General features: G+C 35.6%; 2 protein-coding genes across 2 annotated transcripts; one reads left to right on the top strand and one right to left on the bottom strand.

Annotated features, from left to right (window-relative positions):
- The first annotated feature begins 1,950 nt into the window (after nucleotides 1-1,950).
- Nucleotides 1,951-22,065, top strand: Prom (prominin). The gene is made up of 17 exons (XM_071700116.1): nucleotides 1,951-1,975; nucleotides 2,212-2,592; nucleotides 3,223-3,278; nucleotides 3,526-3,701; nucleotides 4,222-4,409; nucleotides 7,533-7,628; nucleotides 11,113-11,315; nucleotides 12,576-12,711; nucleotides 17,322-17,492; nucleotides 17,930-18,029; nucleotides 19,314-19,508; nucleotides 19,917-20,139; nucleotides 20,706-21,005; nucleotides 21,108-21,266; nucleotides 21,563-21,696; nucleotides 21,778-21,822; nucleotides 21,939-22,065. Exons 1-17 carry the CDS (start codon nucleotides 1,951-1,953, stop codon nucleotides 21,967-21,969), a joined length of 2,619 nt encoding a protein of 872 aa, XP_071556217.1. The 3' UTR covers nucleotides 21,970-22,065.
- LOC139769279 (insulin-like growth factor-binding protein-related protein 1) lies at nucleotides 21,877-25,519 on the bottom strand. The gene is made up of 4 exons (XM_071700191.1): nucleotides 25,350-25,519; nucleotides 24,794-24,995; nucleotides 22,754-23,057; nucleotides 21,877-22,505 (listed from the first exon to the last, which is right to left on the bottom strand). The coding sequence occupies exons 1-4, from the start codon at nucleotides 25,505-25,507 to the stop codon at nucleotides 22,336-22,338; spliced, it is 834 nt and encodes a 277-aa protein (XP_071556292.1). The 5' UTR covers nucleotides 25,508-25,519; the 3' UTR covers nucleotides 21,877-22,335.
- Nucleotides 25,520-26,791: the final 1,272 nt, after the last annotated feature.

Raw genomic sequence — 26,791 nt, 5'->3', positions numbered from 1 at the left:
TTTAATTCAGAATTTCATTTTCGCTCGACGATTTTGTAACGAAAAACGGACAATAAAACACAATATATTCTCTTGATCCTCGTTCTTCAAAGGATTATCGACGACATGGTCGGGCTTAAACTGGAAGCCAGTATTTGTCTCTTCACCTTTTCACAAGTGTGTAGCGAGTGAGGACGTCGAGATCATGAATTGCGGCAAAGCTTGCGCAGAGAATTTATTTATTTTATTTTTTAACTTACATCTTTTTAATTAATAAACATAATTATAAATGTATATATATAAGAATAAAAGCAATTAAAAACTTTTTGACAGATATACATATATAAAATATATTGTGACTCCTTATTATTCTACATTTCTCAGTTGAAATAGTGACCTCATTAATTTTTCTCATTAGCTAACTTTTGTAACAAATTGCGGGAGTAAAAACTTTATCGATATATTTCACTGACTTTTCGTTCGACAGAACTGCAATTTTCCCAGGCTGTTTTCGAGCCGGACCTGTTTTTGACCAGGAACGAAGTAAATTTGTGACCGACAGTAGTGCATTAATATCCCCAAAATTATACCGCATAAAAATAAATCTACGGCCAACAGAACATTAACATCTCAATAAACTTTATACCACACAAAATAAAATAACGCAGGTTTGCATTAAATGAGAAAATTAAGGTCATATTAGTCAATGTTATGTATCGAAAACTATGCAAAAAATAATTTCCATTTGTAAAGTACTACCTAGAGTTTATTTATTGCATGTGAAAGCGACCACGTTGATGCCTGAGTCAGCGATTACACACCTAATTTAGTGGAAACTCAAATGTTGCAAAACATTTTTCGATGAATAAATGCTCCTGCAATTTGCACGATATATTATAAACTACCGCCAACTTAACAACTCTGCTTTACTAATTTATTTATTTTGCAATTATTCCCAAGAATATTGTAAAATTTATATTATTTCAAATACGTTAAACACAGTGCGTTATCGTAAAAAGCTTTTATAACATGTTTTTATTCTTTTAATTTGGCATAATCCAAATTAAATATATCGTTGCGTTTCTGTACAATTTCTTAATCTTATACTGTATTGTGTGACACCGTTTTTCTTGCTCGGTCAATCCCCAATCTAACTTATTGTCTCCGTAGGGTTCGACAACATCACAATACACTTGCGAGGCTTCGCGGAAGCCTCTACAAATGCTGGAAATGTCAGTCTACCTGCAACTGCGATTCGATAAAGACGTGACTGTTGTCAGTGCCGATTATCGCATGGAGGAAAACGTCGGAAAATGGCGATGCCTCAGCGGAAAATGACTGTAATCCAAGGCATGAACATTTTTACATCTTGCTTCCGTCTCTCCATCCGTCGTGCAAAATACGGGTCTAATTTTCGCAGAGATACCGCGTCACGACGCTTCTTGTTGAAACGCTTCGAAATTATCATTCTCAGAGAGGTTTGACGTGAAGGAGTGCAAATAGAAGAAGCGACATTCTATTTTGAGCCTTGTGTCGACAGAGATTGTAGTGTCTCATAAGGATTTAAAGCTCTCTCGCTTGTGCTGTGTAATTTTCAGTTGTAATGTTTAAACGTCCTCCATCTAATTTTGAACGCCACTACCATAATGAATTCGCAGAATATTAAAGGGCATTGCCACAATGAGGAAATGCAATTTGTTACAAATTAAGTAAAATTAAAATGAGAAAATCCCTACAGCGATAATTTGCCAACAATGTTAAACAAAATTTCTTATACGTAGCCAATTTTAACATCGCGGTTAAACTATTAAAAGACAAAAGCAACACGTATAGTATTATACTTTTTTTTAATGCGCAGATTCTTTTTAACATTGTCGTAACGTTATCTTCATTTAAGCGGAATGTAAAGCGGCGAATGATATCCGGAGAGCGTTAGTTGGAATTTCAGTTTTACCGCCACTTAAACGCAACATGAAACAATGCAATCCGACTTCAAGTATCGTGGAAAAATATAAAAAATGAAGAAGTAAGGAAGCGTGCAAAGTCGCTCAAGTTCGTGGAAACGCTTGGAGAGATAACAGATTCTTTTGTACAGTTCTGATTCTACATGTTAAAATAATTGCCACAATTTATAAATCGTCAATGCCGAATGGATTTTTATCGTCGTTCCAATTTGCGCGCGAGCGGCAAGGCGACAATATTGTGTAAGATCCGCTTCTCTAAAACTTGCAGTATTTCTTTTGCTCGTCGCAATCTCGAGGGCGTACACGCTTCAAGAGTCGGTCTCAACTGATTCGACCCCGAGCAGTAACAATTGCTCGACCACCGACAGCTTCCTCATTCTTCGTTCCCGAAACGAGGCACGGGAGGGCGAGACGGACACGATGACGGCGGACGTGCTCGTGGACGGTACGAAGAACAACTCGAACGTGTCGCATCCCAGGACGTTGACCTTACCCAAGGACTGGGACGAGAAACCGAAACTCAAGTTCCCGAAATTCACCACGGAGGAGCGTTACAAGATGATGAGTTTGCATCTCGATAAGGGATGGTTCGCCTTCGATTTCCTTAGAGGCTTCTTGCCTTTCGTGCAACCTTACGACATACCGGCTGGTACGGTTTAATGGAGATCGCAAATGTTTTTTCGCGTGATCTCTTTTTAGCGAGCTCGTATAAGATTTTAAAATACGTATGTCTCGACAAATTCGTTTTCGAATCAAATGATCAGCGTTTTACGACGCGTCTATAGCTATATAATTCATACGCAAGCTGTTTCAACTAGAAAAAAAGAAGAGCAACATTTTGCACGTGTAAAACGTACGCTACGAAGCATGACTCATGCATTTAACGTCTGTTCGTTCAAACGTATCTTCGTTTAAATGCTTGAAATTTTATAGTTTTTATTCCTATGACTGATTTTTCACAGATGGCTGCGAATCGCAATTAAAAGATATCTTTCACTTGTATATGGAGTGACATTTATACGAGAACAGATCGATAATCATTGGCACAATACGATCGTATAGAGGAAGCAAAATTCTTTTTATTTATTTCTCAAATATTACAACATATTACCAACGTGCGAATTTATTTTTATCGTATTTTATCCAATGGTTTAATGGTTCTAGGTTTAGCAAGTAATTTAAAAGCTTAATAGAGTTCTCAGGCTCTATCAGACTATTATCGGTTTCCTTCCAATTAGCGATGCATAGAGAAAATTATAATTCTTCTCGCTCGTTACAGATTTACTAGCGGACGCCGTGGAAAATCGCATAAGCACTACTAAATTGATCTCCGAGGTAAGGCAAAATTACGCTGAGAATTCAGAAATATTTAACCGGCGAACGACGAAGTGGATCATTAAAGAAAATGCAAGTCTTCATTAGATCCTCGCGACGGAACCTCCGATATTTCCGAGCGTTTCGTACTTCTCGAAGAGAATTTCTTACGACGTGCGACGTGCGCGATTCATAATTTTTGCGATCTTAACCGTCGCGCGAATATTGCTGCTAGAATTTCTCAAAAGTATCATTCTTACTTTTACAGTCTATGCACGTGGAAGCAGCTTTCTTGGGCTTAGTAGGCATGTGCTGCGTACTGGCCTGCATAATACCTGGCACGGAACTTTGGCTCGCCTGTCGTCCAATCAGAGAGGATTACAAACCTCCTCGGCATCCCGGTGTTCTCGCATTTCTCCTCGCCGTTCTCGTCTTTATACTCGGGTAGGATCTATGACGATTCTCCGTTCTTAGAGACGACGCTCCGAAAACTTATTACCTTCACTTCCAACCCTACCCGTGTTCCTTGATACTTCTGTCCTTCTTGATTACACTTCGCGAGTACATAATCGTCGCGAACTTAGCGACGATAAAATTCCCACGATTACAAAAAGATTTTAAAATTAATACGGAAGATTCTTTATTACTTTGCACTTGATATAAATTACAGTTACTTTGTTTTGTTTTTAATAATTTTTAATAGAAAGATAGATAATTGACATTTATAGAATACCTATTAAATATGTACACAAATATGTTAATCATTTTTTGATTTACATTTGCATTTAAATAATTGTAATACTATATTAACATTAGAGCGATATGAGTCGAGAACAAATAAAGTTAGTTGGAAGAGAGAGGAGGTTTAAGAGTAGGCAATTATTCGTCTTACGACGTTGGAAAACCTTTTACCTAAAGCAAGCATTCGCTACGTTATTCATAATCCTTAGTGCGTGGCTTTCAGGTCTTGCATGGTGACAATGATAATATGCAACGAGGCAGTTGCGGTCGGGATCGCGAAACTCCCTATGACAGTAGAGACGGCGTTGCAGGATTTGAAGGACTATCACGCGGACACCACATCACAGCTGCGAAAGTGCCTCACGAGAAGTTTAGACGTAGCCAGCGAAGCGATCCTCGCGGATCTGGACAGTGAGTGAAATTTTCTTTTTAACAGTATTAAGACACTGGACCGCGGGAAAGTTCCTTCGGGTAAAAAGAGCGCATCAGTTTATCGCGTTCAACGAAGCGTTCAACGAAGACAATGTGCAAAACTATACTTTTAACCATAGCCGTAACTATGAACATGCCTGAGATGCTTACCGAATGCTCTTTCCTGTTAGCGTGTTGTACACGAACATAACCCAGTTACTATAATTGCGTTCTGTCTTAAATGTGCTGGTTTTCCAGACTTTCTACCTTCGCTCGTTATGACAGACGTGTGAGAAGTACCTAACGGGCACAAACAAGCAAAAAATAAGAAAAAAACGTTAAAATTATATATATAGAGACTATAATGCGAGATCTTTATTAAGCGCTATAATACACGAAATGCTTAAAAGACGATCTAAATAAAAATTTATAATATCTTTGTAAAACATTTTCGCATTTTAATATAACATATTTTTCGCACTATTTTTTTTTGCTTTTGCTTGAGAAAAAATCCTTTTGTTCTATTGAGAGAGAAAAGAATTTTTCGTTACCGCTAATGGCAATAGAAAATACGACTCACGGCCGATTAACTAATTTCCGGAGTAGAGTCGAGTGCGGAGAACCGCTTGCGGTTCGATTGCTCGCTTACTTTGATGCAACATAGCGCTCGGTTGTAAGCGACCCTCCGCACTTGATTCTTGAACGAAAGCCGCAAACTGGCTAATTTCATCACTAGTAGGCCCGCGTTTAACGTTACAATCGTCTGCACGTTGCCGAATTTAATCGATTCTATCGCATGTTTAAACTTGACCGCAAATGTGGTCGGACTCAAACTGTTTAACATAGCTTAACAATTTAACAGTGCGCGATAAACTGCTAGAGCTTAAGCAACTTTAACCTCCAGTATAAAAGTGACGCATTTAAATCCAATATTTAAACATTATGAATTTTATTATAATTTTAATAAGATTTTTAAGACTAAATTTTTACATCACTATTAAAATTAAAAATCACTAAGTAACTAATGCACAGAAAATTAAATGATGTGTAATATTTTCGAAACACGAGTTAATATGCAGCAATATGAGAATATACATAAGTAATGAGGAGCAATATCAGATTATTGAATTTTTCATATTTGTGGCTCATGAGCTCCAACAAAGGAGTCAAATATAAAATTATATCAATATTTTCAAAAGCTTTTGTTCGGTTTGATTATCTTTATTCATTTTATGCATGATATCAAGGTACTCACTGACACAGGGTAATTTCTTGCCATATGCCGCAACCAGAAATATTTTTAGTTAAATGGTGTGTAACGCTTGTGAATTATATATACATTTACATTTACGGTACATCCATGTACGTTTGACGCATTTGCTGGCAGGTTGGAATATTTTTAACCGCTCTCTCTCTCCCTCCCCCCTCTCTCTCTCTCTCTCTCTCTCTCTCTCTCTCTCTCGCAGGGTGTGTGGCTGCTTGCAATATTTTATGTTCTGCATTCATTTCGCTTGCGCTCATGATAGATTCATTTGCATGATAAATTCATCTGTTAATGGTATAACGATTTAGTTGATTTGGCTTGCGTCCACGGCAAGAAATGCGCGAGAAAAAAGCATGTGTACGCGATAAGGAAGCATTTAATTTTGGTAATTAGAATAATTCTATCTTATTCGAAAGAGAGAACACCATGTTAGACACGAACATCTCTTTCGTACTTTTTAGGTACTGCGCCATTTCCATTTTATTTGAAAAACAAAGTGCTTTAATTTCCACTTCTGACAGAAAGACTATAAATCTTTCACACGTTTATTTTTGTAATGCATAAATGCGATGATGGTCTACCTTTTATTTCCAAACGGTGAATCATATATCAAATAATATTCTGTTGTAGCTCGTGATATGGAACGAAAAAGAAGACACATTCCGACCATTAACTCATTAAGCGCATCGTACTGAGCTTGCTTCCAAATTGGGAACATTTTTAAATATTTATATAAACTTCTTTCCCGGCGATTCTGCGATGCGATTCGCTTCAGCAAATTCCGGTTATGATGGGCCCCCGAACGCATGAATTATCAAAGTGCCGATGTCCGGTGCCGTCGTCTAATGACGTTTCTCGCGACCGGAGAGACGCATAGGTGTCTAATGAAAGCTATCGACAGTCTATAATCGTCGTGTAATGGATCCATCGCCACTGGCACGTTAACTACCCCCGAGCAAATTGAGCTCGTTAGTGCAATACAACCACGGGCATTATGCACGTTGGCCAGCACAAAGCATACACGCGCGTACACGCCGCCAAAACCCGTCTTGATTTCAGATCACGTACCGTGCGCCAAGTGGAACGACAACGATACGGTTTATCGACAACGTGACTACGTCGTTTCTTTCGGAGTCTATATACTGAAAACGTATATCATAAGAGCCTGCCGTATCGCACATACATCCCCATGATCGATACCGCAAATTAAACTCGAGATTCCAAAGTATTGGCCGCTATAAACCCATGCACGCCGTTTATCTGCGTTTATCGGCGAATATTGATTTTCTGCCATCTATCTTTGCCAGAAAATCCCATGCAAATCTCTCGTACAAGAAATGGGAATACATTTTAATTGTTATCAATTCAAATCAGAAATTTTGTGTTACCGTCAAAGACCTGCATTATCAAACCACCTGCGCCGGTCCAAAATTCCTATCAGATCGCGATAACCGACGCGGATACAGGACGGATAAATTATTACAGCCACGCACCGACGTGACGGGATTTACAATGTCGCTCGCGTTTATATACTACATGAATTTCGCGTGTTCGTTAGCCCGAGGCGATCACAGCCCATTTTTAATGTTCATCCCATCGCCGCTCTTTATGGTCTCGTTCAATATTCTAATGATTTCGCACTTTTGTCGGGCCTTCGGAACTGTGATCGGCGGAAATCTTTTTGATAGAACGCCAGCCAATATATTACCGAAAGTGACCTACAGAATATTAAGTGGTCTATGCTTGTGACATCGTTTATCTTTTGTATATGCATGTGCGATATTTGTATATTAATGGAATATATCTGTTAACTAAAAACAGAGAGACTCACGCACTAATATTTCGCTCGTGTTTTACAGATGTCGAGGAATTATTGGGCAAACCTGTGCAGGCCGAGCTCTCGGCCGAGACTGGACTTGACGTGGCACTGGATGCGCTCGTTGACCTGGGAAATGGTAAAAGCTATAATAAAAACATATAATAAAATTTTTTTAATAAAAAAAATAGGAAGCAAAGTTTCATACAATGTCAAAATCGTATGTCAAGCGCAATTTTTCCGGCTATTTTTAATTTCTGGATGTAATTTCTGTAATTAATGGTAATAATTTCTAAACGCTAGGAATAATGCATTTTGCGTCGTAATCTATTCCACGAAAGTCTATTGGATATTATACACAGCCGCAAGAAATTACGGGACTGGGATTTCGCATTTTGCAGCTGCATATATTGATAGTCTAAAGTAGATAAAGGCTCTCTTAACTTATTACTACATCCTGTAACGTGAGAAATTAGTTGCCCTTTATTCCGACCGCTATATCCGATATGGATATTGCCGAATATTCTGTACCAATATTTGTCGGAATGGCAAGGTGGCTGTACGCCGAAATGTTTGCATATTCATAACTGCCACACTGTTAGAAGTGGACCTGTCACACATGTGTGAATATTAATGCGTCACACGTGTGTAATGTATGATTTTTCAAACGTTCATGCACTTGTGTCTCAATGTGCACGCGTGAAAAACAGGGAAACGCACTAGGTTATGTGTATAAAACACACACTTCAACGTGTGAATTTAGTAAAACATCCACCAGTGTATGAAATAGTCAAGCACCATAGTATTCACACATGTGTAATGTTTCTATGTGTGTGAATATAATACATTTGCGGGAAAGTTACACACTGAGTATAATAACACACTTACTAGTCACACACTGACCAGTCACATATAATGCAGGTACGCATCAGCAACGCTTATATATGTGATGAGTTAGAATATATAAATTCGAAGTGTAGGCTCAGTTTGGAAAATCCAAGTAGAGAAGACCTGCTAAATAAGAGCCATGACGCTGTTGATGGTAATAAAAACTTGCGCACCATCAACAGCGCCATGGCTCTTATTTAGCCCGTCTTCTCTATTTATAGAATATAAAAGCTATATATAAGCGCCACAATTCAAAATTTTATTACTCTTTTTAAACTGAATTTGTTTCTTAAGATGATTTTTGAAAAATTATATATTTGCGCTGGTTATGACATATGTAGACTATATATAACACTTACATCAAATTAAGAAGTAGTCTACCACGTAAGGCAGTTGGCTCACGATCCAGAGGTCCCGAGTTCGAATCCCACCAAGGTAAGTGTTTTTTCAAATACGAGAAAATATTTATAATCATAGACTGCATCTTAAGAAACAAATTTAGTTATAAAATAGTAATAAAATTTCGAAATAAATAATTTTTTTTGTCGGGTAAATATTCGTTTGATTTGTAAGAAGAGGAGATTCCTCTAGCATTAAGAGGACTGCAATCACACACGCTAATATAATCAAACACTTATTCGTGCGTGAAAAAGTAACACACTTACAGACGTCTTAAAACGGCGGACACACATCACACGCGATAAAGTGTGTGATATTCACGCACTACTTCTAACAGTGAATATCTACACAACGTACTCGCGTTCTACGTATAATAATTTATACGTCGAATTATACCTTTCGTGTGGAAGAGCGACCACGTCGTTCACTCATTGCCTCACGAACGGATCGCGGTCACAATAAATCTAACGACTTCTGTGGTTTCATCGAATTCTGCAGTGCATCACGCGATCATTCGTCGCGCCATTTACTCATCACTCAAGATTTCACGTTTCGATAGAATAAGAGTCGCGCGTATCGAGTCACGTTTATTCAAATTTTATTAACTCTCTAAATGAATAGCTTTTGTAGAAATGGAAGACGCCGATTTTAATTACTTCGAACTTAATGCTTTTCTTACGTTAAGTTTGCTTGTACCCCACGTTTATATATTCAATATCAACGCTATTGAATATCTAATACTGTTTAGTTAGTCAAGCGTATGTAATTAAGATGCCTGATGTGCAACGTACAGATGTAACATGCTACTTTTGGGACCGCCAATTTACCCGACGTCACGCTGGTTTAAGTTGTTTCTGGTAACGTTATTCGGTCTTCAAGTGTACTCACCGCCGTCAAGTGACCTTCTCGACCTGGAATGTCACTTAGTCACGGTACTAAGTTACTAACAGTGTACTAACTAAATTAGGAGGCACTACCGCAACTACGGGCCTCTCACTCTTGCCATCTCCTTTCGAGCAACTCCTCGCCTAATCACTACACGTGTATCATACTTACACGCTATACTTAGTACTCTGTATCGGGTGTTCCGAAATAAACTCGTAATACGTCATTTGCTTACAAGAAAATGTTAATAAAAGTCACGCGAGAGTAAATTGTTTTTTAAAATAAATTAATTATGTTTTATTCTGCGGAAGATTTGCTTCTATCAATAAATTTTTATGCACAGCTTGTCGAGCAATTAAAAAGTATAAAAGTTATGTGGCTTTAATATAGCTGGAGATAATGGGAAATATATATATGAATCTCTACAAAGTAAAAGTCGAAGTAAATAACAGGCTGCCGATATTGAGCCAACATAAATGAGAAAGGCAAAATCACACACACCATCCGAGCTAAAAAGTTTTAATTAGACAAAATTTCCACTGTGTGTGCACAGAAGAAGTTCTCAGAGACTTTGCAATTCAAACCGTCGCATGATAATTATTATGTTCACATTTCCAAATGTATTATTAGTTAGCGTCTACATACTTTTACGTGTTATAATAGATACATATATAATATATGTGTATATATGTGTAACTATAATAACTATTTTTATTATTACGATTTCTTCAACTCTTTCTTTTCTCTGCGCAGTATTGCGATGATGTATTAATTCGCAGCACACGCCGTATACTTCGTCTGGAGATGTAGCCACGGGGCAAAACTGTAGGATCGCTTTTCTTGATGGTGTGCGTTCGTAGCGAATTAATTCAAGTAACGAAAACCTGTTACTGTGGCAAGTGCTCGGAGACGTGATATCGTTATCGTATATTTCTCATCAGCGCAGACAAAGTCTAATACGTAAATAGCGAATATATAACGGCGTCTTATAAATTGCTTCGTTATACCGTGCGTTATTACTTTCGGTTGTCGCGGCTAATAGTTTGATAGCTTATTCGAGCATCCAGTATGTTGAAAGTTCGTTCCAAGATTATTAAGTCCATCGATGTGAGTTATTATCAGACGCGGACGAAGATAAATGTAGATAGTTATTTAATTAGAACGAAGACTTTACATCAGCGGTATAGTAGGTTTGTATCTTTCACACGATGACATCCAAAGTTTATCCCTAATTAAGAAACAAACATTCCGCGTTCATTAAGTGTCGATGCTAGTGGCACTCAATTCTGTAATAAATTGAGCCAGATATTATCCAGATGCAGAGTTCGATTTTCTGTAAACTTAGATGATTTCTGCACTAGTTTCTGATAAAGGTGTTAGGCAAACGAAGGTAAGAAACAAGTGAATACAGGCTTTACACATCGTTAATGGTATCGTATCGCACGTTTCAGCGGCGCAAGAGTTATCCGCCAGAACCGAATCTTTGCTCAGGGAGGGTGAGAGAGCTCACGAACTCGGATTGGAATTGAGTAGGGAAACGGACGAGATACGGCGGGACTTGGAAGGTGCGGTGAGAGCATGCTCGGGTCCAGATCGTTCTCTTTGTGCTGTCATTGACTCTTCGGGGATTCGCCTGGATCTACGGATAGAACGGGTGAATAAACTTTACGATTGACGTTCGTTCGGGCTAACGCATTCCGGGGTTCGCTCGGTCGGGATAAACGATTCGATTCGCGGCAACATTTTCATTATGGTTCTCCATTTTATTTATATAAAGCAATGAAAATAGTAAAATAAATATTAAAGGATAAAATGCATTTATTTAATAAACAATCAAAATTACAGTGGTTAACGTATGTATATAATTCAAGAGCTATAACGATATTTATCTTGCATTATCTCTCAGAATTTTAATTAAAATTACTCTCTTTCTCTCTCTCTCCTTCTCTTTCGACGTTTACGCGTGACTGAATTAAAATGTTTTACATGTGTTTCTATCCTAATAGGTTTCATTTTTCCCTCTGCTTACTTCACATTTTTCATTATTTAATTACATATATTATGCGCTGTAATTGTGTGAGTTTCATAGCAATAGTAATGTTTATATTTTAGTACAGTATTTTTAGTGTCACTTATCAATTTAATTTTGTTACACATTTCAAAAACTTGACATTTGAAAAATATTAAATTGAAAAATGATTGCTTAAATCGACAACTTGTATCAAAGTACTGCGCAGCGGAAACTTTTCAAGGGTCTCTCCATCTTTCATTAGTCACGAAGCCTCCTTACACACCTCTTTACATACCTCCTTGCATGTACATATATGCAAATACATATAAGTAATACACTTCCAGATTCAAGTGCACCCATATGTTTCTCATTGTTATTAAATGAATGCAACTACGTTACACAATAACAGCAAATGTTTTTCTCGCGCAACTTCCGCTTCTCCACCTCGATTTATCATCCATTCAATGTTCCGAAGTTTTTCCAAGTTAGAGATTTACCTCGATAAATTCCTATTAGTGAAAAATACACAACTTTATTTGTTTCTTAAAATCACACTGCCTTCGCATTGTTTTACAAAAGTCCGTTACTTCGTGAAAAATATTACAAATTCACTATTTCAGACAATTCGTTCCACCGCCGATTTAATATCGATGCATTCTTTACTCTCCGTATGAGTAACTCCATTCTTGTCTGTCTTCATATCGGTAGTTTCAGAATAAACAAGTCAAATTTTAATAGCAAAATAGAAAAATTTCAATTAAAAGAGATAAATTGTTTATAGCAAAAGATATGAACAAAATTTCTTTATCTTTATCTTAAAATGTACGAACTTCAAAACTGCCACTAGATCTGTTACTAAAAGTCGTTTTGCTTTTGAGATACCCTCTATATTTTCTATCGCAGCTACTAAGAGACGATCGTCTTCTGCGTCTACGGAGTACCAGTCGGGAAAATTTGACGGAAGCGGGACGTCAAGTTCGCGGGGAATACCTCCATGTACCGCATCACATCGCTCGGATCACGCTGGATGCTCGCAACCGTAGGTAGAATATTCACGGTTCCATTCCCCGAATTGATATTATATCGGAAAAAAGCCACGAGACCCGCATTTTCGATAGGGAGCTTTTTTCGATACAAACCAATTGCAGCCGAGCCGAACGTGCGTTCGGAGAATGTGGACTCTACAAAATTTAGTTGAGCATGCAGCTATTTGACTAAGAAAAGGTCGAATGCGGGAAGGAGGTAGGAGACGGAAGAAAGTGATGTGCTATATAGCGACAGAAAAGTTTCTGACATTGATGCCATATGTATTATGTATATGACGTTATGGCACACGCGACGCCACGCGGAGATCGCAACGGCACTTGAGCGTAGAAACTTCGCCGAAGAGCTCGCGTTCTCGAAGAAAGCTAAATTAGTACCGTCACTGCCAGGTTTCTGTGGATGTTACGCGAGATGATGCGAATTAAGCTGGATAAATGGCTAACAACGTTCCACTGGCAAACTAACAAATGACACGAACAATTATTATTTCACGGCATAACTCGCATAATTTACAAACGCGAAGATATACTGGATACATATTCCAAGTTTCTAGTACTTTTTTGTACTTACATGTTGTTTAATTAACACTGTAAAAATTTGTCCTTAATATAAATTTGATTTATTAATATTTTATTTTAATATTTTATGTTATTTTTATAATGATTTACGTTTAATTACGTAATAATAATGTAAGAAACCTGGATTTTGATAATTTTATATATAATTACTAATACAATATAATTATATATATTTGTTGATAATTATATATAATATAATATAATATAATAATTTTTTAATATATAATTTGAATTTTAATTTAATAATTAAAACTTAAAAACTTATAATAATTACAATACTAAAATGTCCGTTAGCTTTTGATTAATTTCTCAGTATTGTACGAACAAACGTGTCAGTTCCCATCGCGTGCAAATTCGAGCGGCAATCAAGAAGGAACGCAATCTACAGCCGCAAATAATAGAAGAGAAGGGCGAAAAAAAAAGAAACGCGGGAATATGGAAGTAACATTTGCCGCGATTAAACCGTAGCAAATGTCGATAGATCTTGCTCTGATTGGTCGCTGCGCGAAATGCGTCCCGCGTATTTCGACTGCCTTAAAGAATGAAGTCTTACGGAGTTTCGAAGAAAATAAGTCTGATAGGTTTTGCGGCGCGAGAATTATTTCTATCGTGCAGGTGCACAGACGTATAGAAATGCATATACTTGTTTCAACATTTTGCAGCAGACTCTCGGAGTACTTTAAACACTAATATCAGTGCGTTTCGTATAACTTGAAAACTTTTGCAGAGGGAATAACGGCGAGGAAAGCCGACTTTGATAGAACAAAGAATGTTAAAAATAGATTTCTCATATTATGTGTGTGTGTGTGTGTGGAGGATCCGATTATAAATGTTTGAAATGCTACTTTGAAGCAGACAATATCAAACTTCCAAAATCTTTTTTTTTTTTCCACTTTACGCGATATTTCACAAACAATATTTCGACATAAAGTCAATATCGAAGAACCAGAGATGCAATGAAAAAGCAAAGTTCCGAAGAAAATATCTTTTTGTAGATTCATAACGCTCACGTTATCTCCGCTGAGTGTTCTTCTTCGATATTCTCCTTTATCTATACTATGTATCCTTGTCTATACATCATGCTAGGAACCGTGATATATTTAAGGCATATTATAAGTTTGAAGGAAAGTAAACAAACCAGACTGAGCCAGATCACGTTTTATCGCCAACGAAGTTGAGAAAACACAAACTTGTTAGTTCTAGGAAAGTGCATTTTGATGTTCTGATAATTAAAATACTCTGAATCGATGCAATCGAAAAAAAAAGTCAATGCAAATGCAACATGTGTGTTTATGTTTTTCTTACATTAACAAAATTTATATATTTACGTATAATTTGTTTGCACATTACGAAGACTAGAATCCCTCGGACATTAATTCTTCATCATCTTTCAATCATCTTCAAAGCACGTAAGAACGTAGTACAGCTTTCGCCAAGCTTTATAAAGAATATCTTATTTCAGATTCAAAGCTTAAGTCTTCCGAAATGTTGACAGCTTCCAAGAAATATGTAACGCATGTATTAATTCTGCGGATAGAACGCGCATGAATTTCCAGCGTGAAATATCCCGAATACATATTCGTCGCAATAGATTATTTCCAAATGGAGGATTATTCCAAGAATAATTTACAATCACAAAAGCTATAATAAAAATATAAAATAAAATTTCTGGTTACTGCCTGAAGGTATTCTATTTATAATAATTTAAAAAATATTGAAATTTTTTTCTCTATATAGCAACCAATAATATGGTCAATATTTAAATGTATGGATTATTTCCCATAAATGTTATGTGTTGCGTGCATTTGGAATTATACTTACAAAAATTTTAGCCTGATAAAAAGAAGCTTATAAAATTCGCATGCATGAATCATCTTTTGAAAAGATTCCCCTTTCCTCTATATTCTTCCCTGCTCTTTAGACGAAGTCGTTTAGCGCGGAACGTCGCGTTTCTCAATAGCAGTTTTTACGCACTCTTCCTGCTCTTTTTCCACGTCTCACTGTATAAACGATATTTCGTCACGGGCCGAGGGGAATTTCGCGTCAGCGTTTCTGCCCCGGAGTGCGATGAGCACGAGACCGTGCGGCGGAAAAGGGAGAGTCAGGAGACTTTATCCTTAATAGACAAACGAAATGCGGTAAATGCTTCGAGCAAACATCTTCGTGAACCCCGCGATCATGCTATATATCTTTCTCGAGACACCCGTATAAACTTTCGCGATGGGATCGGTGATTGATGCTAAGAGAGTCACGCGTTGACGGCTTGTCGCGTCGGACAATATCACGGATCTATTCTACTTGCTGTTTTATTAGATGCCGACATGTGTGCTTTGCAAATGTATAATAAGATAAATTTGAAAAAGAATTTATAATATATAAAAATGTAATACGTATTATAAATGTGTATATACATATATATGTATATGTGTGTGTGTGTGTGTGTGTGTGAGTGTTTGTGGACGTATAATCTTATATATCTATAAATATCAATCCGTTTTTTACTAGTGTAGATATTTGAAAATCGAAATACTCTATATCATTTTTAGATGAAATTCTAAAGGCGCAGAATGAAATTGAAAAGTTAAATTAAATCAGTTTAAAGGAATTTCCATGCAATCAAAATTATATATGTATTTATCTTTTTTTCTCGAACTCTAAATCTGTTCTGTTTTTTATTTTTTTTTATTTATAATTAATTTTTACTGGCACGCAGCAGTCTGGTTTGAATGACAGTATTATAAATTGTCTATCACAATTTATTATTTCTTTATTAAATACCTGCGATGAATAAAATACGTTAATTGCATATATTGGATAAACACGTATATTTGCCAGCTTTATATTTTGAAATATTCGCAAATAATAGAGGTGACATTAAACATGCTGTAAGAAGTCCGTGTTGTTGAAGGATGGATATTGCTTTTTCGATTAATAAAGCATAAGAATGCGTTAAAGGAAATTATTAATAAAGAAAATTGAGAAGATTCCCGAAGGAACCTGGGATGATGGATGCTACAACGCTGGAATGCCGATGAACCGAAACGACGTGGACTTGTACTCCTGTCGACTTCCCTCAACTCGCCATCGACCAATAATGCTTGTCGCCCGCCGCCATCCATCGGCAGACAGATCCGATAGAGAGGTGACGGTCGGCATCTAATGCGAAATCCATATCGCATTAATATTACTATGTGAAAAGAAAAGTCGCAAAAAAAATTTGTAAAGGTTCGTCCCATTGCTGTGACGATAAAGTCGAACAAGCTCAACGTCTGTCGATCGCAGGTTGTTACCAAGCAGTTTCTGTATGTACATTCGCTCGATGAAGACTCCTGATTATTACGAAGAAAGTTTGCCGTTAGAATAATGTATTCTATGGCCGGTATTCATAGTCGGATCTTATATTTAAAATCGTCTTAAGTTTATCTTTAGATGCTGTACGACTCGTTTCATTGGCTACGGAGTATCTAAAGATGAACTTAAGACGATCTTATGTATAAGATCTGACTATGAATGCCAGCCTTTTAGTGTTAGTATACAAGATAAACGATCAAATGATTTCGATGTAAAATTCCGTCATGTAGAATTGACTGTAAGTAGTATAACTTGCACTTCTTTTTAAGAAAAGTAAGATATTGCAATTGAGTTGTTCGCTATCTGTCTTCTATTGTTTTAATAATATTATCAATTGATGTGAAAATTACTACTTGAGAAACTTAATTGTCCTCGCGGAACAGTAAAATATAATATTATGAGAAGTATTATCGAATTATCTTGAGACTCTCGTTATTATATTTGACGCAGTAATTATGTTAATTGTAACTTTCACAGATATCACAAAGTTTATATAACTTTACATTAGAGATAAAATTAATGGAATTAATAGCTTTAATATTAAAGATTAGGTATATCATCAAAATTCAACGTATTGGGATATATATCCTTTCTTTACGAAGACATTCATGATATAATATAAAGAATAGCGAAAATTATGAAGTAACAAATAAAAAGATTCTCTATATTTCCATAGAAATTCGACGCGAGATCGATGCAGCACGTGCCAGGATTGTCGATCAAACGCGCACTGCGGAAACGAACAGTTTCGAACTTTCAAAGCAGCTGGATTCTGCGAGAAACATCACGGATTACGTTGTACCTCATGTTATTGCTTTTGAGCATATCAGATGGATCGTCGGAACAGGTACGTAAAAATTTCTCAAGATTACATTGCACATTCTCCCGTTATTCACCGCGTTGGTATTTGGAAAATGATCACGGGAATCGTATGAAGCATTTTCAAGTGAGTAACGGATTTAAGAAGATAACTCAATAACATTAAAGTTATATACATTTTTCTACGTGAAAATTTTTTCTACGCGAAATAAAATACATTAGTATTTTATCGTTTCACGTTTTAAATAGAATTTAGGACTATTTATTCGAATCCCCCCTTCCCCGCCATTTATATAATAAAATGTGCCTAAAAAATAAAAGTAATGATTAAATACGACAAATTAAGTATAAAAAGAAACAGTGAAATAACATCAATATAACAGAACATATTTTTTAAGACTCAGAGCACGTAGCTGATGGAATATAATATAATATAATGTTTTTATTTATTTGTGACATGTGCAGCTAGTGCTCTATGCATTTTACCGGTTTTTTCATTGCTGATTGGAGCTTTATGTTGTCGCTGCGGATCATCCGAAAATAAAGTGCGTCCAACTCTTTTGTGGCAAGTATTATGAAATTCGTATAAATCATAGTAGAAGCAGAAAATTCTGTTATACTTTCAGTAGCATCCTTGTTATTATTGCAGAGTGTCATATTAGAGGTTTGCTATTTTTTATACCTTATGCTATAATCGTCGTAATTGCATAACACGAAGATTTGTATAATAATTATTTTATTTATTGTATCGTGAAAGAGATATTAGTAGCTGTAAAATTATTGAGTAACATCAACATAGTGTATAGAGAGATATATTGTAATATACATACTACTTCACTTATGCACTCTCTTTACTTCTGTATATTATACTTATGTATACGTATATATATTGTAATACAACACACTACGTAAGTATGCATTATAAATTAGTAATAGCAAATTATCGATTATATTATATAATCTTTATATTAAACACTGTAAAATATAATACATTAATAAATTATTTTTATAAGATGCTATTTAGAAAGAAAATTGTATATTTAAATTATTAAAGTTAATTGCTTCTTAATGTATATGTATATAATAAGCTTGGCGTAGTATAATTAATTTCTCTCTCTTTCTCTAATCCTTTTTATATTACTTTATCTTTTCAACAAAAGAACGAGCTAATAAATATTGCGTCAAGTGCATCAAGGACTATAATATTGTTTTTAGAAGAGCAATTTTATTTATTTTGCAAGTTTTTTTGGTAAATAAACGATTTTTTCCCATTTTTTACTATCTTTTTCATTATTTGAAGTTTTTGCTTTCAAATTGAAGGCAATTTTATCATATTAACTGCATATGTACTTTATATAGCGATATTATTTTGCACCATTAATAATGTAACAGTAACATTTTCGATAATATTATACTATGCAAAATGATATGATAAAACAAGCTCGCAAGTTGCGTATATATATCTCTCTTAAATAATCTTTTCTATAAGATATATATTTTTATATACATACATATTATAATTCAACCAACCTTAGCCGAGATTTATGAAAATACTGTGTTATTGATACTTAATAATACTGTGCTATTATTTATTACTTTTTTGTCTTGTCAAAAGAGACGAACTACTATATATAAAGATAAGATAACATAATTTATTACCAGATGTCTTATCACATGGCAGCAGGTATTTATCATACAGAAGACAATATTGCAACGTAAATATAAATATTTATATTATAATAAATTATCATTTAGTGAGCTCTGACAACAGAGAACTTGATCGGAGGTAATAAATCTTATAGATCTAATAAAACGGATCGCCAGATTGAGTGTGTCGATCGGATTTCAGTGGTGTGGCCACGAGCTGTTTCGTCTCGATTACACTATGGGCAGTGTTCATGGTCGCTTTGGGCATCGCCAGCCATACAGAAATGTTGATATGTCGACCGCTGTACGATCCTGACTATCGTACTATAGAAGTTGTGCTGGAAACTCGAATGTTTTTAGGAAGAAGACTCACAATTCCTCTCAAGGAGCTCTTTGAGTAAATTCCATTATCTTAATCAAGCTAAATAAATAAAGCTTTATGATATTCAACCTCAAACCATAGGTTGTATTGAAAATTACGAACTGGATACTATTAAAAGAGTTATTGATTAAAAAATACATATATTTTTTTAATCAATATCGCAATTATATTTTCAATAAAATGAACTTTTTTATTGTTTGAAATATAATATTCCACAAATTTTAATGAAAACATGGCACCGTTGAGTATAATAAAAATTTATATAAAACATAGTTCGAGTATAGACTGCAGTTTGAATATAAATTATATTTTTCTACTTATATATTTTTTATCATATATATATATCCCTCAGGCTGTAACATACAGACATAGCGAATGGTTGCAATGTGTGTTACGGCTTTCAACTGCAATATTTATTTGCAGAAAATGTCGAAACAACGAGGCAGCTTATCCCGCCTTCGGCCTGGAAAACGTGATGAAACTGGAACATTTGACTGCGCATTGGGCATGGCCAGGCCTGTCTAGAGCAATCTCAAATGTCAAAGTCGATTTGAAGGGCCTACAAATATTAACCCCGAATTTACGACAACGCCTTCAGGATCTCTTATATGCTTGTGGTTTGAACCTCACCGCGCATAGAATTATGGTACCTATTCATTTATAAACGTTTATTTGTTACGTTAGATATACTTCAACTTTTTATTCTTATGTTCTTCCAAGTGAACAACAAAGCCTTTGTATTTTAAGATAAAAGCAAAAGTTTTTACTAGATTTTAATAACTTGATTAAAGCTCGAAATTACTCAAGCTTTGAAGAATTTTTTTGACGGAAAAATCCACTGGCATTGAAGGAAAGTAACAAATTGCGCAGCTGCATCACTACGTGATGCTAGACGGCTACTATGATAAACGACACGGATTTCACAGCGAGTTATTTCCGTGATTATATGGTTTAAAGGCACTACTAATTAAAGTCTATTTAGCTATAATAACTACGCTAATTCATCAAGTGCATAACGCACACATGTACATTTATTTTAATATCTTATAATCTTTTGTATATGCAAATTATTCGCATAATTAACATAGCTTTCCTATTGTTTTATTGATGATACTTTTAGTTGCAAAATTTGGCAAAGAAGAATATATTTTGCGGGAAATCGACTCTTTTATTCCCCGGTAATTTCAACTGCTATTTTATATCCTCTCGTAGATTCAAGGACCGATTCTGAGTAAAGATATAAGTACATTGTCTGACCAACTGGACAATGTATCCCGTCAGCTCCAGGATCGAAGTACTGTCAAGGAACTGCAAAGCATCGGGACAACAATGCGGGATCTAACATTGCACCGAGTGAAACCGCTAATGAAATTACAAGACGATCTGGTCTATCGTCTTGCTGTTCTTGAGTTGCAAGTGCAACCTCTTTGGCGTCAAGTCAATCAATCGATTTCACATCTGAGGACAATACAATATTATATAGATCATCAGGGAGAGAAGATTGCTCAATTGGTGAATAATGGTGTTGAAAATTTCTTCTTTGCAGATTAAAAGAAATTCAGAAAAAAAAACATCACAGACTATTGAAATTCATCGTTTAATAATCGTTTGCAGAAAACAAAATTATACATGGACCGACTATCGAATTACCTAGATCAATGGCGGACTCACGTATTCTCTGAGATAACCACGGAAGTATCTAAGTGTCGACCCTTGTGGGACATTTTAGAAGGACTGAGATACTTATTATGTGCTCACATTTTAAGCCCTTTTGTATGTGTAATTAAATATGTCAAATTTAAAAGGTTATTTTAATCAATCAGATTGAAATAAACTTTTAAATTTTTGACATCTACTATTTCCTCGTTTATTGGCCCTTGTTTTTTCATTGTTTGAGACACATGGGAGAGATCCTTTTAATTATTATGTATAAATTAAATATTAAATAATTTAAGTATATATATAAATAAAAGAACGAAAGAAAAAACAAATATTCAATGGCATGAATGACTAATGCAGTAAATAATCTCGCATTTGTCATAAAATTTCTTACACGTTTGCGTTTTTAGAACGGTTTCTGGTTTGCTACATTCATATGCGTAATCGTCATGATAGTCGGCACACCAACGGCTCATATTTTGTCACTGGTATACAAGAAACCGTCTCGATTCGTAGAAGATGCTAGCCTACTGTCAACAAGAGCGTTAGTATCCCATTCTTAATTAATTAACAAATTTAAAGGATTTAAAACAAACTATAAAAATAAAAATATATCTGTCTTTAGTGCAAGTCTCAACTCGGATGACGATAGAACGTGGCAGATGCCAGAGTAAATTGATATTAATTTTTATCTTGTATTTAGATAATTACAATATATTAAAAGTGTGTTATAAAATTATGTTTTATTAATAAAATTCTATTTATAACTGTAATTATATATTTTAGCCCTCCGCCACCGCCACAAAACGATTGGTAACAAACGAGGACGAAGGACGAGGACTTCGCGTTGCAGGCAGACTCAGAAAGAAGTTAATATAGCATCAAAATTTAATATAGCAAAAACATTGAAGAAGCTTCAAGTATAGATAAGTATACAAAATAAGTTTTACTTGTATCTAACTTATCGCAAGCAGATTTCTAAAAGTTAACTGCCGTTTATACATTTTTATGAAGTCTACGTGATCTCTTAGAATAGTGTCATTAGTGCGAAGAATTCTTCATGCGTCTGTTTGTTAAAAAAAAATAATAATAATAAACCTTCCAAATGTATTAGTTTGCTCGTTTTCTTTTTCGTTGTATTCGTACACACAGAAAGATAGTCTCACAAGATAAAAGTACAATCTCACTGCATGGACACGAACGAAGACATGCTTGCTTCTCCTACGGAATTGTTAGCAATACAATGATACATCCCAATGTGTTTTGCATCCAGCCGAGCCAATTGCATCCAAGATGTTCGCATAAGGGGCTCTGGGCCCTCGCTCGTATGTACTGTCGCCTCGTGCTCCTCTCCTATGAATAAAACAAATTACTAAATTCTGTAACATGTCATATTTGTATAATTATCCAGCAACACATAACGCGTAAGTTTTAAGACAAATTTAAATACTATTGCCAGATGTATTTTAATCTTGTTCTATCGACATTCTATCAATTATATGTAGAACAATTTGATTAATTTGTATATTTTAATCCGCGCAGCACAAAAAATACTTTGTAAAATATTTTACTTCAGTACTATTAATATTGTATCATTTTACCTGGCAATTTTGTCACTCTTCTCCCATCAGCCGAATGAAATTCCCAAAAGATATCCGGCACAGGGAAGCCCTTTGCCTCGCAATTGAGTGCGACACGTTGACCAAAGGATGAGACAACATCTTCCAAAGTTGACAGAATCCAAGGTCTACTTTCACAAGGACCGAGGTGTTGCAACCTCAAGGAAGATGAGTTCCTGAGTTTCATCGCTTCTTCGTGCAATGCGCACGGCGTCGGGTAAGTTTCGTTATTGCTACCGCACGCCGGGCTCTGTTCCATGCAGACGCAGGTTGCTTCCGGAGCATCCTGCATAAAAATTCAATCTGTTCGTTTCTGTTAATTACATGCATCGTTACCCCTATACTATAAAGGTCTGTCCAGATAAGCATAAGAGAATTGATTGGTCCATATACATATGCATAAGGAAATAGACCAATCCATTTCTTTATGCATATGCTTATGCACCTATGCAAGTTTGTCTGGATAGACCTTAAGACGTTGTTATCGCCATTTTTCTTATTGCTACTGTTTTCCCACTTTACAGACAGAAAATGGCCCTCATCTGATATTCGGAGACAAAACAATTTTCCCATTTTACTACGGAGAAGTTAAATCGTTTGTAGTTGGTAAAATGGTACTTTCTGTGCCAGCACGACGTCTTTGCTATATCTTGAGAATTTCTATGGAACTGATACAAACACCACAAACAGATTTCGCGCGAATTATCTTCATAGATAGCTCGCTTAAGGAAAATAATTAGTGATTGTTTAAATAGTTCAATGTAGAGTTCAATGTAATTAAGTAGTTGATGTAAAAATGATTAGGTATTCATGCAGTTACCCGGAACGACCTTTGAGAGATGTTCCGGCTATTTAAATACGGCTCTCCTACCCCCTTTAAGACCATATAGCGAAAAGTATTCTTATCCAGCTCGCGTCTATCATAAACGGTCTGCCTGATTGTTTGATTGCATGACGTGTGTGCGCATATATTCTCACAATGCGATCACGGCCCACGGTGCACAAGACGAAATTAGATGCGAAAAGGCCAGCGCGGAGCGGGTCAGCGACCGTAAGTCGCCGGTGGCTGCAATCTTGGAGCTACGTTAGATCTGACTGACAACGTAGCACAGTGGGTGGATGATATACGCGGGTCTACGTTAGATATCGTTTGCGCAATGACGCGCGATTCCCATTTTTGTGTCGAACTAACCCAGAAAGCCGGAGCTCTCATTGCCGAGCTCATTGAGACCGAGTGATCTAGAACGTGATCCCCTTAAATCTAATTGGGAAAGTGAATTTATCACTTACGGAGGTGATAAATATCGCCCGTGATGACTCGCTTTCTTAGCTTCGTGCAAATTCAACGAATGTTCTTTAAAGGAATCCGCTCTTTAAAGGACTCTATTACGACAACTTGTAAATTATATACATGCAAAATTTATTGAAAGCAAATTGATATATAATAAATAATAATTCTGTGATAAAACAACAGGTGGAATGTTGTATTGTTTTTGTTTAAATTAAATATCAGACTAAATTCTATACTATATACTACATGGACGATTACATTAAGTGTTGTCAGTGACAATGCCACGCACATTCGTGTAAGTTACTGTTGGACGATCGTTTCGAGACTGTGCGAAATCAGGTATAATCACAACACTAATGAAAAACTGTGCACGATCCAAACACGTGATCAAAACAGTTGTCGTACATAGGTATGTACCGAGTCCTTCTTTAAAATTCGATAATTCAATAATATAAACAGTTATGTTTAAATTTGCTTTGTTCATTTAAACTTTAAAATGAACAAATTAAGCAAATAACAAGCAACAAATTCTAGAAATTCGTCTACGCAACTAAATTGAAAATTTCAGAAGTGACGCAAAACACATTCATGACATGCATATTCTTCGCGGTATTGTGGAAAACGACTTTATAAATTTTGCTTCTCGAATATTAAATATTAAAATAAAATTAATCGTGTGCTTAAAGATCTCATTCAACTTTTGTAAGCACGAACTGCATTTCGTACCGTACCGTTTCTTGTAGATCGGAGCGCAACTCGCATAGATAATTTCTTGCGCAGTATCCGTCGTTACGGCTCTTTGAAGATAAAAGAGGGATGCTCACGTTCCAGCATGGTTCGCCAAGGAGACGGGCGCACAAACCGGTCTCCGGACAACATCCACAAGGATCAGGTACCGAGCCCAGCAAGCATTTTCCAGAATTCTCTGGACATCTATATACGTACAATGAACAATAAAAAATATATTATGATGTCTACCTATATAAACTTAAAAGTAAGCCCTATGGCTTACTTTTAAGTTTATAGTTATAATTTAAGAAGAAAAATGGTACTTTCTTAAAATTATTTTAAAAATTACTTCTAAAGAATACCACTTTTCTTCCTAAATTATAATTCTGTAATATAAATTAAGAAAAAAATATAAATGGATATATACACAGAAAAATTGAAACTTTAGATAAGGCATTCTTAATGCTGAATCATTATTTCCTCTGCAAACACCTACAATTCCTCTATATTACGCTACAGTCTTCGATTATATCCAGTTTTTTCTGCGACCGCGTGTACCTGTAATATCCACACTCAATGCAACCCTCTGGTTGCGCTTTCTCAGTGACACTCTTATTTTCGATAGTTCCTGCGACAGCAGGAGCACCTCGTCGGAATGTTGCACAGAACACCAACACCGTCAAAAACGTGAACGGAAACGCTCTCCGGCACGTCATTTCGCCGACTGACAGAAAGCGCGAGCGTCATTCGCTATGTCACTACCGATGTGATGGGGGAGGTTGAAGCGTATATATCGCGTATATTAAAAAAGAAAATGTTCGCAAGGGAATTATCGCTATACATACTTTACGAGATATTTTATTTAATAATCAATTATTTGTATCTTATAGATATAAATCGCCGAAAAAATATCCTAAAATATGATAAAATAAATCTATATTGTTAAAATTAATATTCTCTCCTGGGCGGTTCGATGCATTCGTTGATATATCATTTATTTATCGTTACACATTGTTTTACATTCGATGTGTATTGCATTGTATCATGAGTTTCGTATTTGGAACAAAGCGTAGCTTACGGGCTATTGACCAAGTTTATATTTCGTGCTAACTTAGATTGCAAATTTCTAGAGTTACGTACAAGTTTTCGCTTACTTATATGTGCGTGGATTTTGGTTTATCAAATTTTTTATTTTGTTTTATTTTGTCACAAACCCAAGAGAATTTCACATAATTATAATCTCAGATATTTCCAGCAGATTCTCTTGCGTAACAAGTAACGACGGTAAAAGGCTGAACCGGAGGACCAGGTAACGGCTAGAAGAATCAGTAGAGCGAAGGATATTAGTGCCAACGGGCTTGGTACGAGAGTCGAATAGCCGATGCCACCAAGATTAGAAAACACATCGCAGCATGCACTCACGCTCTTCTTTTCATTTGTATGCGCATATGCGCTCAATGTTCCCTCCGACGTGCAGCTGACACCTACTGGATGCACCACACCACGTGTCACATTGGTCCTTTGGTGATAACATAAGGTAGAGTCAACATCAGTCTCTAGCATATTACACAACTAAATTAACAAAACAGATTTCCTGAGTTCTTCAACATTTTTGAACATATATAGAGATTTATTTTTCTGTGAATCTCAAATGTGTAGGTTGTTGAAATTGACATAACTAAATAGTTTATAATTTTATAATAATGTCTCCATTTTTTAATAAGCCACATAAGTAAATTTGTTTAAAATATAAAATATAAAATATAAAATATAAAATGTTAAACATTATAATATTAGGTGTACTTGCATAAAATATATTAAAATTTTTGTAAAATCTATTTTTCTTTAACGAGGTCTCTGTAGAGAAAAAGAAAGCTTATTGATCATCAAAATACTATAGCTCATCATTTTTTGAAATTGTCTAAATTTATTAAAAATACTTAAACTAATTAATAGCTTTTCTCTGTATTAATTATAGAAATATCTTATAGATAAATATT

This window comes from Temnothorax nylanderi, unplaced genomic scaffold (genome assembly GCF_030848795.1).
Source record: "Temnothorax nylanderi isolate EJ_2023f unplaced genomic scaffold, tnyl_v1.0 TNYL_tig0021_pilon, whole genome shotgun sequence".
NCBI lineage: Eukaryota > Metazoa > Arthropoda > Insecta > Hymenoptera > Formicidae > Temnothorax > Temnothorax nylanderi.
The sequence above is the reverse complement of the archived record's forward strand: the minus strand, read 5'-3'. Positions and strand labels throughout refer to the sequence as shown.

Bases quoted from the DNA above. Each gene is read 5' to 3' on its own strand.
- Prom (XM_071700116.1), top strand. From the start codon at position 1,951: ATGAAACAATGCAATCCGACTTCAA. The intron at 4,410-7,532 runs GTGAGTGAAATT...CGTGTTTTACAG, and splicing joins GATCCTCGCGGATCTGGACA to ATGTCGAGGAATTATTGGGC. The intron at 21,267-21,562 runs GTATGTGTAATT...TTGCGTTTTTAG, and splicing joins CTCACATTTTAAGCCCTTTT to AACGGTTTCTGGTTTGCTAC.
- LOC139769279 (XM_071700191.1), bottom strand. From the start codon at position 25,507: ATGACGTGCCGGAGAGCGTTTCCGTTCACGTTTTTGACGGTGTTGGTG. The intron at 24,996-25,349 runs GTACACGCGGTC...GTACGTATATAG, and splicing joins ATTGAGTGTGGATATTACAG to ATGTCCAGAGAATTCTGGAA. The intron at 23,058-24,793 runs GTACGGTACGAA...ATTTTTATGCAG, and splicing joins GCTCCGATCTACAAGAAACG to GATGCTCCGGAAGCAACCTG.